The 13,570-nt window shown below is 37.4% G+C and overlaps 1 protein-coding gene across 1 annotated transcript in view; it reads right to left on the bottom strand.

The window, feature by feature from the left end:
* ry (xanthine dehydrogenase rosy) overlaps nt 1–12,986 on the bottom strand; it is a 52,408-nt gene extending 39,422 nt beyond the window's left edge. Inside the window, exons 1-2 of the mRNA XM_067103795.1 lie at nt 12,640–12,986; nt 3,770–3,827 (exon numbers count right to left, since the gene is read on the bottom strand). Coding sequence (XP_066959896.1) covers nt 3,770–3,827; nt 12,640–12,696 — 115 coding nt within the window. The 5' untranslated portion in view covers nt 12,697–12,986. The remainder of the gene's footprint in view (nt 1–3,769; nt 3,828–12,639) is intronic.
* Between the last annotated feature and the right edge of the window lie 584 nt (nt 12,987–13,570).

The raw sequence follows: 13,570 nt of genomic DNA, 5'->3' as shown, positions 1-13,570 counted from the left end.
ATCTAACATTTCTCAGTAATTCCAATATTTCTGACCCTCTACTCTACCATTTCTAATCCTTAGTCTATCCCGTACCTCAATATCCTCTGGACATAACGCATGTAGGGTTCTTGCCTCTCTTATTTACTGGAAGATTTCTGACCTGAATTGCATTACAGCAATATTTCACTAGAATTCTTCATGTGAACTTGATCCTGTTCTTCACCATTATATTTGTCTAATTGTAAAATCCAGCATTCATCCTTCACCTTGGAAACATGGTTAGTTCAGTGACCCCCTAAGAAGAGTAACACCTCTAATCCTTCCAACTGCCGTCATAAAATAACTTTAATCCAACTCGCTTCTTTTGGATCACCAGAATGGCTTCCTTCAGGCAAGATCTCCAAGTGACATTCACTATCTCAGTGATATTCCTCAGTGGGAATTCAAAGAATCATTTGTCCTTGTTCTTCATATTTCTAGGGCATTTGGCAGTCTGGAATAAGGCTCTGTAAATCAAACTTCTTGTGAATTATTTCGATCACCCCCTCTGCAATGTTAATTCTATGTTTTTCCTAACCTGACCTCTTTTGCTGATCACAATAAATTTTCAGTTGTCCTATCCTTATCTATTAATGCTATTAATGCTTATATGAATGGGGGATCCCATAATTTAAGTCCAAATTGATGCTTCCAAGACACAGCATATATCTTTTTCTCTGCTGCCTGCCCAATCCAATCCTGTCATGGGTGTTAATGTTTCTTCAATATAACTTTGCCAAAATACTGGGTGTACTGTTTAAATATTGTACATTCTTTTCTTCCTCCCAGTTATTTAACCTTTAAGTTAGACTTATTCATCCCTGTCTGGAGTACTGCCTTCATATTTGAGGTGCTGCACCCTTTGTCTTCCACCTAGATAAGATAGAAGCTGAAGCAAGCAGTTCATTGATTAACCCATTGTCATATCATCTCTTTATAAGTACTTTACCTTTGTTACAGCTCACTGTCAGAACATTTCTGAGAATGTTCTTACAGTGACAGAAGACAATCTGTCAGATTAAAAGGTTTTAAGAGGAGGGCGACGAATTTTGTTAGAACTCACAGACAGAAGTGGTTAGTTTGGTGCAAAAGTGACTTTGAGACTAAGGTGAATGATGTATCCATGGTTATTTAATATCTTCATGTTTGGAGTAATGCAAGAAATCAGAAACGGGGCAGGATTTGTGGCTGAAAAGCTGTTGTTTAAGAAAATCGATTGCACGTGAAGTGTGAAGAGGCGATCTGCATTTATTCAGTGTTGGTTGGGGATAGTGACGAGAAGCTATAGACATTGGAGAAAAAAAAAGTAACTGTAAGAGGAGATGGCAACCTGATGATGGAGCATGGGCGTTGCCAGGAATATAACTGGGGAGGGGGGGGAGGATGACTGAGCCAGGATTGATCTCTTCGTGGGGCTTGTTGCATATGTTTGAAGAAGTGCTAGAAATCTTATATTTCTGAGGTTCCAGATTCCCCGATGTGTGTCTGGAATCATCGAATAGGTCCGCCGGCATGCTAAGTATAATTTACAGAAAAATCATGTAAAGATAACATACCTTTAAAGTAAATGCACACATGGAACATTTTAGTACATTATAATTTACAGCTATTGTAGCTAGTGAAAATACCCTAACTAAGAAGTACAACATAATGGAAACAAAATTTTCATATCTAGATAAGAGGCAATGACTTAAGATATTTACATTACTAGTTAGCCACTTTATCAGAACTGATAGTTATTAAAATTCTAAACAGCACTGTGTCTCGTCACACTGTTACCCAATATCCTGTACGTTGTAATCATGCATTATTTTCTGAACAAATCATATGAATACAAAAACTCCTCACAGTTTTACCGAAGATTGCTTTAAAATAATAAAAATTGGGGACCAACTACTTTCGCAGAATATTTTATTCTCCTTTTCTTTTTTATACCCTATGTCAAGCTTTAACTTATTATACCACCTCAGGCAATATTTTTGCATGAGCAGATACGGTGACTGAGAAATCAAGCACTCAAGAGTTTCCTAGTTTCTTTTCACTCTGTGCCTACCTATGACGATCTTGAATTTGGAAAGCCTACAAGTATGGCTCTCTGTGTCTTTGTCCGGCTCTTCCAAGCATCGATTTAGTTTATGTGCATCAATTGACTGATTGAACATAGAATTTAGGCCAAAGGCCAAGCACCTATGAGGTCATTCAGCGCTGAAAGGGAAATTGACAGTAAGAAGGTTGGAAAGGTGTAACAGGAGGAAAACCTCGCAGTTGTACTATGAATCAATTGTTAGGAGAGGGTGGAAAGTCAGATGAAATAAAGAGAATATGAAGGCAGTACAGTGAAAGAAACGAAAGGGGTTGCAGCTAGGGGCCGAAGGGACGCTGCAAAGACCCTTAAGTAATGCCTACAGTGTAACGCATGAGGTACATACCCCCCGAAGATGACATGCTAATTATACAAACACTTTTTTGCAACTCCAAGTGAAGACAAATGACTTGAGCTTTACATAATTGTCTTCCCCACAAAAAAAGGTTACAGGATTTAAATAACGTTTTAATTCCATTGTTTTATTTTCTTTTGCAAATTATCACTGCACATGACTGAATTACGGATACAACTGCAAATGCTAAACTGAGGCATTTGCATAATGATGTATCAATGTTGCAGGTTTATTTAATATATTTAAAAAAAAATAGAATTTTCACTTATATTTCTGCTTTCGTTTAATTTCCGAAAAAGTTCAGTTATTCCTAAACAGTTTGATTCGGCAAAAAAAAAAAAAAAAAAAACATGCGTTATACCAGCACTCATTTTCAGTTCATAACAGTTCATGGCAAAAGTGACTTGACCGGCATTCCTGTAAAACATGAGCAGAAGCATATATCGAGGAAAACCCGTTTCCCTGACAAAAACAAATGAGGACGAGATAATCACAAGTCAAGACGGTTTCGAGTGGTTGTTTAACAACACGATTTTGGATAGCCTAGTTCATGAGGTACAGTACCGCCTCGTGTCACTGATCCAACGCGGATCAAATGCTTCCTACTTCTACAGAAATTAAGATACAGTGAGTGTTTTCATGAATGAAGTCAAATTTCAAGATGAACGCAGGAAAAATTCTTCACTAATGAAATCTGGATGACCAAGAGTAAGAGCTATGAGATATAAAGATTAATTGAAATTTGTTTAGAAATAATTTATCACGTTTTCCAAGCCTAAGAAAACTGGCAGACTGAACCCCGCCGGTTTTACACGCGCCTTCTTGACAACAGGCATAGAGCAAATGCAACTTTATATTCGATCAACAGCTGGTAAAAATCGGCTGCACAATCTGGCAGTTATCAGTTGTAATCAGCTATGTATCCACAGACTCACGTTCTCAAAGGCCGGAATACATTTTTTTTTAATGAAAACGACAATGTTTGTTATGTATTCTGAATTTTGCTTTTAAAAAGTCTGTTTTGATATTTTGCAGCTCAGTTTAATGATCTGCTGAGGCATGAACACTTTTCTATATACTTAGATACAGATAAACACACAATGCACACAGGCTGATACAAGGCTGATAGAACTTTTTTATGTCCGAGCAGATAGAACATACTTAGTGTACTCGTACATAAACTACACATATACCCCATTTCATAGTTATATATGCAACAAGACAAATGAAAAATCAGAATACCACATGTGAAGGGAAACCCTTGCAGGGGAAGGGACAGGAGTGATATTATAAGCGTGAGAAAAGGATACGTTTGTTCCTCAGATATGTGAGTAAGGTCCACTCTGGATCAACATTGCCGTCCTCAATCTGAAAAACAAATAAAACAACAATGAGACACCACGAAAAATTTGCCAGTTTATGTTCCTCTCGGCACAACCACCACAGTACTATACTTGGACAGCGAGTCTCGAATTGAAGAATTGTCTTTACGCACTCAACAGGTTTGAGGGAGAGTGTATTGCAGGTGCATACGGAGAAGATCTACACATCACCCTGTTAAGAATGCTTGCGCATTAGGCGAGTCGTACTGTTAAATCGAAGTATGAGTAGCAGGGATGAGCAGATGAGTGATATTGATCAAATTACCTTATATAATATAAAAATCAAAGACGAATCTGTTTCAAACATTAAGCAAGGCACTGTGAAACTACCTACCCAAAGCCAGTACGAACCAACAACCCGGAAAAAAAATAATTTTGCTAAATAAAGTTTACGCTCAAGAATATTTGATCCATTTCCAATATATTGGCATATATATACTCGCATTACTATTCTAGTTAAAGAGGGCATAACAACTGCTCGATATATTACATAGAAGGGTAAGTCCGTACCTATGTCTATTTACTGATAAGGTTTTCTAAAGGATAAATATCTTTTTCAGCGTATCTTTTCAAAATATTCTCAACTGAGAGAGAGAGAGAGAGAGAGAGAGAGAGAGAGAGAGAGAGAGAGAGAGAGAGAATTATTCTCCGGGCTCATCTGAAAGGTGGCTCGGATATTTTAGTGATGGCATTATTCTCTAACTCAAAGCAATGTAATCATCTTACACAACCTGTTTGGGGTCGTGTGATCGGCCAAAGTTTGAAAAATACTTTAGACCTGACCGGTACCATCCCACCATATCCTAACTAATGAATCATTACCGTGGCACCCTTTCTTATTTAATGAATAAAATTATCCATACTCACCCACCATATCGCATGAACTAACTTCTTATTTAATGAATAAAATTATCCATGCTCAAACCAAAATCAGCAACCATACATGCATAAATATACTGTACAAACATAGAGCATACCAGAAGAATTAGATAAACATAATTAGAGTAGACACACTGAAAATAATTATATGAAGATGTCTGCAAACTTTTTTTTTTACAAATGTTCATTGAGATGATCTAGCCAAGACAAAATTCATGACAATCTTGAAGAAAAACAAAGTAATTATTTGTACAGTTCTGCAGATCTAATCTGCGTGGCACCCCTAGGCACTGTCTGTGGCACCCCAGGGTGCCACGGCACCCAGTTTGAGAATCAGCAACGATGACGAGTTCTCCGGTGCCATTAATTCTCTCTGTATCATATATAAATAAAATGCTCCTCAAAATCCTAGTGCATGAATTCAGTGCTTATTTTTTTCGTTTATTGCCAAAGTCTGGAAGACTATGCAACCTCAGAATTCTGGAAAAAAAATCTAGCGACCAACGTTAACACAGCCAATGAAGATATGAATAAATAAAAAATGCGCAAAGTTTCATCGGCGCAATCGAGCGTATAATGCTGTATGAAACCCTCGGCCACGACCCATAAAATCCTCAGCCGCGGCCCATGAAACTTTCAGCCGCGGGCCAGTAGTGGCTGTTGTTGTTGGCACCAATAGCGGTACCAGACGCACGATCATGGCTAACTTTAACCTTAACTAAAATAAAAACTACTGACGGTGGGTGATCAACATACCAATTTGCAGCCCTCTAGCCTCAGTAGTTTTTAAGATCTGAGGGCAGACAGAAAAAGTGCGGACGGCCAGACAAAGCCGGCACAACAGGTTTCTTTTACAGAAAACTAAAAGTGAGGACGGACATACAAATAGAGTTTTCTTTTACAGTAAACTAAAAATCCATTGTCTTCAGGAAGACAAAAGAGACATCTCAATAGTCAGGCCAAACACTAATACACATTTAAAAACAAGGAGAAAAAAAAGTGTGGAAAATCAGCAAGGTTATCCAGTGCCCGACTTTGCCAAATCACTTTATCTTCAGGTGTAGTAACTGATTTATGCGACTAGAACCCAAATACAGGTACTGTATCATCATCTGTATATGCAACTAGGGAAGAATCATCAGGGAATAGCCGATTTCTCTATGTCAGAATATTAGACTTTCCACCAGACATTTTTATACCACTTTCTTAGTCATTATTAAATACGAGCTCATATTCTTTTTTTTTTATTTCATCCACATTTTCATGAGTGGGATTTATGTTTTGTAAAATGATTAAAAATCTGTTAAAATGACCAAACTGGTAACAGTTCATAACACCTTCCTATTGTGCTCTTGAAATAATGGCCATTATTAAATGCCATTAGTGTAAGAGAATGTGGGCCTCGTCAGATTCGTCTGAAAAGGAGAATTCCGAGCCACTTTTAGGACAGTGCCATCAAGCGGCACCACCAGAGCAAACATGACCTTCGTTTGTAGTAAGTACCTCCCTGGTCACCCCTCCACCCTCGAGGTATTTTGCAATTAAAAAGAAAAGAATTATTCACAATACAGACATCTAAACACTTACAGGATCATCGGGCACCCTGAGTTGTGCGCCAACATACAGGTAGTGTACCTTCGCTCTCGCTTGACCATCAACATTTCCTACCTGGCTGACTGAAGCAAAGTCATGGGAGAAATAGGACGAGCAAGGGAGCAGTTTCAATGCCAAATTCCATCCACTACTACCACTGCTAATGACAAGTCCCGTTAGTCCTTGTTGGTGCTGGCTGTTTGGCATCCAAAATGTCTGACTTGTTGGATCAGAATAAATGCCACCTTTACTCACTTGCTTCCCTATCCGTTCTCCGGTAACGAGTAACTGAGGTCGTTCAAACATTCGGACCATTATACCGTTGTATAAAAAATGTCAGATTTTCCTTAAACGACTGGTAATTCGCTTTCAAGCTCCGTCATTCAATGTTGCATAAGGTGTATTACCTTGCAGTACTTGCAGTCCATTGCTCGCACGTATTGTTAAATTAAACCTAGAGAGGGTGTTCTCTTATTTCATTATTCTGCGTAATAAACGTAACTGCTGGTGAAGAAATCCGATTATCATACAAATGGTCATGCATGTTTTGTACGGGGATTCGTGACTTCACGGCAAGTGTCAGTTTTCTTTACATGTACAGTTCTGAATGATGTCCTGAGCATTGCTAATTATAATTTTGAAAGGAATTCTGCTGTTTATTCTGAGCTGTCCCTAATTAAGTGCGGAGAGTAATCCACTTATCCAGTAAATTAATTTCTTAGATATTTCTGCCACACTCGTGCTTCCGCATAGTTTCACACTCTATGAAGTAGAACCTGTTATTGTGCTTGTTCCTTCATTTGCTACATTTACTGTTCAGTGCCTTCGCTCGTAAATATCATGATTATAAACTTGTTCTTATTAAATATGTATAGTCTTTCCGAGTTATTTCAATTGCTCTGCATTTTATTGTTAGTGTAGTCATTCTTTTTTTTCCGTTATTTTGCTGTTATCATTATCCTTGCCCTGTACGTTAATTTACTTTGCGTGTCAGGTCCTTATTTTATGAAGTCGGTGAGCTGAGTACAGTATACTATAATATTGTTCGATTTGCAACGCTATAACTAAGTGCTAAAAGAAACAAAATAATTATGAACTGACTCACATACACGAGCAATGCTGTCTATGGTTAAGTTACTTCCTACAGTGATAAAGCAGGAAAGGAGGTGCAAATATTTAGCTGATAAAACTATATATATATATATATATATATATATATATATATATATATATATATATATATATATATGTATGTGTGTGTGTGTGTGTGTGTGTGTGTGTGTGTGTGTGTGTATATATATATGTGTGTGTGTGTGAATTGCAAGCCTCCCACTTTGCTGTTAAAAATAATCCAGAAATCTAATTTCATATCTAAGAAGATACTGTCTGACAAGTGTATTTCCACTTATTACTGAATTCAACTCTTTTCCTACCGATTATTTACCCTTTGACACCACTGTCTACTCTTAAACGCTTTTGACCTTGAAAAAACCGTAATTCGCAGCAGATTTAGGCCAACGTAGCCTGGTCTTCCCTTCTCCTTAACAGTTTACGGAATAATTGGTATTTTTCAGATTTTTAAAATTAGTTTGTAGATAAGAATGACCTTCAGAATGCAAAGCAGATTGATCCGATCGCCAAAATAATTGGACATCATTAAATTAAATTGTGGACATCCTGTCGCAATAAAGTTGTATTAGTTATTATATCACTATCGATTGCATGAATCTAGTATTAGTGGGATGGGAGTACTTGGCATTACATTGTATTATTATTATTATTATTATTATTATTATTATTATTATTATTATTATTATTATTATTCCGCAATCCATATCCATGAGAATATTTTGCAGTGTTTTTAACTATTCCTCCGCGTAGAAAATTGTTGCCTCATTTGAGAGTCGGACCAAAGGAAATGAAAGCTAATTATCAAAATTCTTAAATCTCAGCAAAGCTACGGAACAGCTAAGTTATCAACTCAAAAGTATTTATCATAATAATAATAATAATAATAATAATAATAATAATAATAATAATAATAATAATGGGCATTTTGACTCCTAGCTAATACAAGAAGTCCAAACTGATCCTGCATATTCTATTTTCGTATTTTATAAAAACGTTCCGAAGATGGGAGGAGTTTGACTGCATGCAAACATACAAACGCTACTACTGTATAAATAACAGACATGGATCGTTGTAAGTGGCAGCAGAGTCGTAAAAGCCCACCAGATAATTGGAAAATTTAGGCTAAGGTTACTAACGGTTTTATCGAGCTGTCCGGTGGAGACGTTTCACCCACAGTGATGGGTCTTTCATACGGATAAGGGGAATAATAATATAGGAGAGGGAACCCGCATAACCTCCCCTATCTTAACCAAAGTTCTCTTAAAAAGCGGGTGTGTGCGTGTGTGTGTGACTGCTAACCTGTTTTTCTAAATCCTTGTTTTGAACTCATATGGATTCTAGACTGCCGGCGGTCAACCAGAGTACACGGACATACAAACAAATTAAAACCCGTGAATTTGCGAGTGCATGGATGAATGTACAAGTGTTTTACACGTAAACTGGCCCTCCATCCATCCAGTACTAATTGTTTTCTTCGTGTATACACTGAAAGTTATGATTATTACCAGAGACAAATGCACACAAAAGGCTAGTTACACATCAAGAATATCAACATTTCCTTCACTACGCCGTAATTCTAATTTTTTTTTTTTTTATTTTAGTTTTAGTTTACCGCTCTGGCTAGAATATGTCACTATTCTTCATTGTTATACTAAACTATGTCCGCTTCACAAGTAACAGTCGGACCTCCCATTAAACTGAAGGATTCACGAGTTAATCACACTAAGGGATAGCCAGTTGCATTCCTCGGCTAAGGCAATGACCCCTGCCGTTACCCTAATCTTCCAGGCATCCAGGGCTGAAGCCAAGGAGACAACGCACTCAACACTGGTGTTCCTCCTGAACAAGGCCACAATATCCAATCGTGGACCCAACCTTTGCGAAAAGGGTGTCAACCTACAAGGCAGAGGCGATCCTACCCTGAGGTCAGCGCGCAAATCTAGTTATAAACGGGTGGCCCTACCATCGCTCAGGGCAGGGTTGCAGTTCCCTGAAAGTGACATACACATCCGAATTACACATTAAGAAACCATTTAAGCAAAAGCTTAACCCGAGCGTGCTCAGAATATATTGTATTGGGCTGCCTGTGTCATCTTGTGAACATGTTCTCTCTCTCTCTCTCTCTCTCTCTCTCTCTCTCTCTCTCTCTCTCTCTCTCTCTCTCTCTCTCTCTCACACACACACACACACACATTACAGCAAAGTTCTTGGGAATGGTGTATACGGAAATAAACAATTCTTACGCCATTCAAATCGTTTTTGTCGTAAGCTGCTAGAACGGCAGTCGAATGTCATGCACTGTGACTAAAATCTTGTGCACATATCTATTTATAATTATTCTAATCCCATTTTACTGTGGAATATTAACGATCAAAACTTGGGATAAAATAACGGTAAGAAATCCAAGAAAGAGACCACCTGCTACATCTTTTGGGTTTGGGAATTTTGGATAAAGAATTCTCAACCCGAAGCATACAAATGTCTATTTGCAAACATTTGATTTAAAAAATATATTAAAAACTTTATTATCCACATACCCCAAAGCTAAAGTATACATCATAACCAACTGTTTACAAAAAAAAAAAAAAAAAAACTTGTCAAGTGGAGTCCAAGTAAAATTAAGTCCCAGCAGCTTAGTCTCCGTTATCTGGATCTTTGGTGCCCAAAGTTTGATTTACACGAAAACCTGCCTTCAATTGTGGTAGTCCTTTTGCCATCCGCCCCACTCATAATTGTAGCTTTCCCATTACATTTTATTGGTATTTCGATTTAAATAATACTTATCATAATCCATAACCTGAAACAAGCACGTTGCAATGATAATACTCAAGTACGACTGCATTATGCAAAGTCGGTAACGAATAGTAGAACAGGCAGTCAGAAATGATCTAGTTGCTTGTAATCTTGATGGCGAAGGTCAGTTATCTTAATACTTTGTGTTTTTATCGAAATACTGTTAAAAACTATCTAGCCTAACACATTTTGGTAAAGCTCTGATATGTTTTCTCCTAATCTTATTTTGGCATAATATCACATACCTGGCGTCTTCTAATAAGTAAAAATGTATGCATTACTTTTGCATTTTACTAACAGGAGATCAAGGCAAGCAATGTTTATGAGTTACATCATGTTAAAAACCATATTGATAAAAACCTACTTCATAGGGATATACACTTCACTAAGTAAGTGTACCTTAGTTTTACCAGACCACTGAGCTGATTAACAGCTCTGGCCCGAAGGATTAGACTTATTTTATGTGGCTAAGAACCAATTGGTTACTTAGCAACGGGACCTACAGCTTATTGTGGAATCCGAACCACATTATAGCGAGAAATGAATTTCTATCTCCAGAAATAAATTCCTCTAACTCTTCATCAGCCGGCCGGGGGAATTGAACTCCGGCCCATCGAGTAACAGTCTGAAGCTCAACAGACTCAGCCAACGAAGGGCTTATATATACGAGTACACTTCACTGATGAGAAGATACATTGGTAGCCTTTATAAATCAAACAACCTAAGCCACAGGAAAACTTAGTCTATGTGGTTACACCCTACGGGATAATCTTTAGTTTTCAGTTACATATTTTTATTTATATTTTTATTTTATTTATTTATTATTATTATTATTATTATTATTATTATTATTATTTTGCTATTAATGGTCTATTGCATAAATTCTTGTTCTGATAGCAAAACACTGGCAAAATACGTAAATATATATCTTGGTTACTTTATGGAATTCTGTCTGGGTTCATCCCTTGCCACGAAATATTTATAAAGTTCGTCCACAAAGTATCAAGTAGACGTAACACTCGGAGCCAATGGCAAAGTTGTCAAAAAGTTGAAATTTTCATTTCGGTGAGGAAATTCCTGTTCATGATGTCGACACCCTTAGCAGACTTGCTAATTAACACTTTGATAAATCTCCGCAATATATACAAGTGTTCCTATTTAAAAAAAAAAAAATTAAAATTAATGATGACATTCACAGTGGACGTCAAACATTTTCTCCAGCGAGCCACTTTAAAGCGCTATGGGGAATCTGAAACCTTTTGCGTTGAAAGTGGTGGAAGATGATCTGGTAACACGGTTCTGGAATTCGGTGTTGTGGAAATTTGGCAGCGATGCCACGGGTACAGCGTTGCATTGGTACCCATAATACCTACCGAGGTCAGGCCGGGTGTTTCATTAAGTATGCTTCTTTTGATCCTTTAATAAGAGAACAGGCTAACGAAAAAGTGACTGGAAGTGGAGGCCCTCCATTTATCACACAAATTTAAAGTGCCCTACTTTATGTAATTAAGGGCGGTTATATAGAGAATGCCTTATGCCAAAATATCTTGAAAGTCGTGCTCTTATTCAGTTCCAACCTTGACCGCAGGAGGACTAAGTTTATCTAAGAAAGATATCGCGATAGTCTACGTCTATTTTTGGAGGAAGGAAGGTTACAATGAAGCCTCCCAGTTTGAGAGCTACTGTAAGCTGACCTGAACTTGAGGTTTGTGTGACGTGGGCATTCGAGACACGATGAACGCAATAAGGGTCAGATTAATGAAATATGAGGCCTAAAGACAGTCAGAAGTGAAACATATAGGGCCACACGTGTCTAATGAATAAGCCTTTTTCAGGTAAAGCGTGCAGTTAGAAAATATAGTTGAATACAGAAAAGGAATTCAAGGAACTTTTTCCTCTCAACAATCACCATCATCATTGACTGATCATTAATAAAAAAACTGATCCATTTAAACTTGGGTAATCAACATCATACACTTATTGACAAGTCACTAAAAAATGTATATTCCTTGCAAGTGAAACTGTACGGATGTTCTGCCAATACATATATATTTATGTAATATATGTATATACGTACATACATACATACATATATATTATACTGTATATGTGTGTATAAATACACACATATATATATATATATATATATATATATATATATATATATATATATATATATATATATATAATATATATATCAAACGGTGTGGTTTAATGTAATTAACTGCAACGCATGTTAAGTTATAGAATCTCAAATTTTCTTGATAAGCTTCGAGATACGGTGGCAATTACGTAAAACCAATCCAGTTTAAAGTCTAAACTAATAAGTCCTTCAATTTCAACTTGGAACCCCTGAAAAAAAAAGGAGGGGGGCGGCAGGTACAACAGTTGAAGTATCATACCTTACGACCATTGACGAAAAAAACAAGAGCACTACTAGCGCCCTTTCCGTATGGCATTGTTGTTTTCTAAGATTCCTACACTTTAAGATGGCCACAGCTTCTGTGAAAACAGACGAACAACCTGTAGATCTCCGGAGAACTTGAGATACACCTCACTCCCACTTGGTTAGTTACATACTGACACTCGCTCACTGATGGAAAGGTCTCGGACCCACAATGTTCGATATGTAACCTAGCGGGGTTACAGGCGACTACCAGCTCGAGAAGATTATGGGGGCGGTAGTGTCCCCTCCTTACTAAGACCTACTTCGATCGTTCCTATTGGTTGAAAGACTCTCCAGCTTTTTCGTGATTGGTTTAAAGGTCCGTTGGGAATAGAAGGAAGTCATTTTTGTTCTCGCTAATATTAAGACGGACTTGCCGTTGTGCAGAATGTATACGTGTTGGCTCATCCGTCCTATGACAAGGCTAGCCAGGAACCAAACATTTATTTCACAATTTACTTCTTCTTCTCCTCTCTCTCTCTCTCTCTCTCTCTCTCTCTCTCTCTGATAACCTACTTCGTCGTTTTCAATCGAGTTTGCCTAAGGGTCTACTGTAGAGTAAGACTACTGTACATTAACTGTTCCACATATTGATAACTTACGCACACCTGTGAAACTAATAACACCGAATTTTTTTGCATTTGACGATCATTACGTCGAATTAACGATAAAAAAATATGCGTAGAAAATGGCAAAGTATCTTGTTTATATTTTGATGTTAATCAAACCGTAGACCTTTAAAAATCCGGTTTCCACGACCTTGACGTGTGGAGGCAGAGAGCCTTCGTATGGTAAGAAGACTTCATGTAGGTTCCAGCATAATATTAGTTGCATATTACTTGCTTTATTAGACAGAAATGCTGGCTATGCAACTATTATTCTGTCTA

This window comes from Macrobrachium rosenbergii, chromosome 5 (assembly GCF_040412425.1).
Source record: "Macrobrachium rosenbergii isolate ZJJX-2024 chromosome 5, ASM4041242v1, whole genome shotgun sequence".
In the NCBI taxonomy this organism is placed as follows: Eukaryota; Metazoa; Arthropoda; class Malacostraca; order Decapoda; family Palaemonidae; genus Macrobrachium; species Macrobrachium rosenbergii.
Note: the sequence above shows the minus strand (reverse complement) of the source record. Positions and strands in the feature narration are given on the sequence as shown.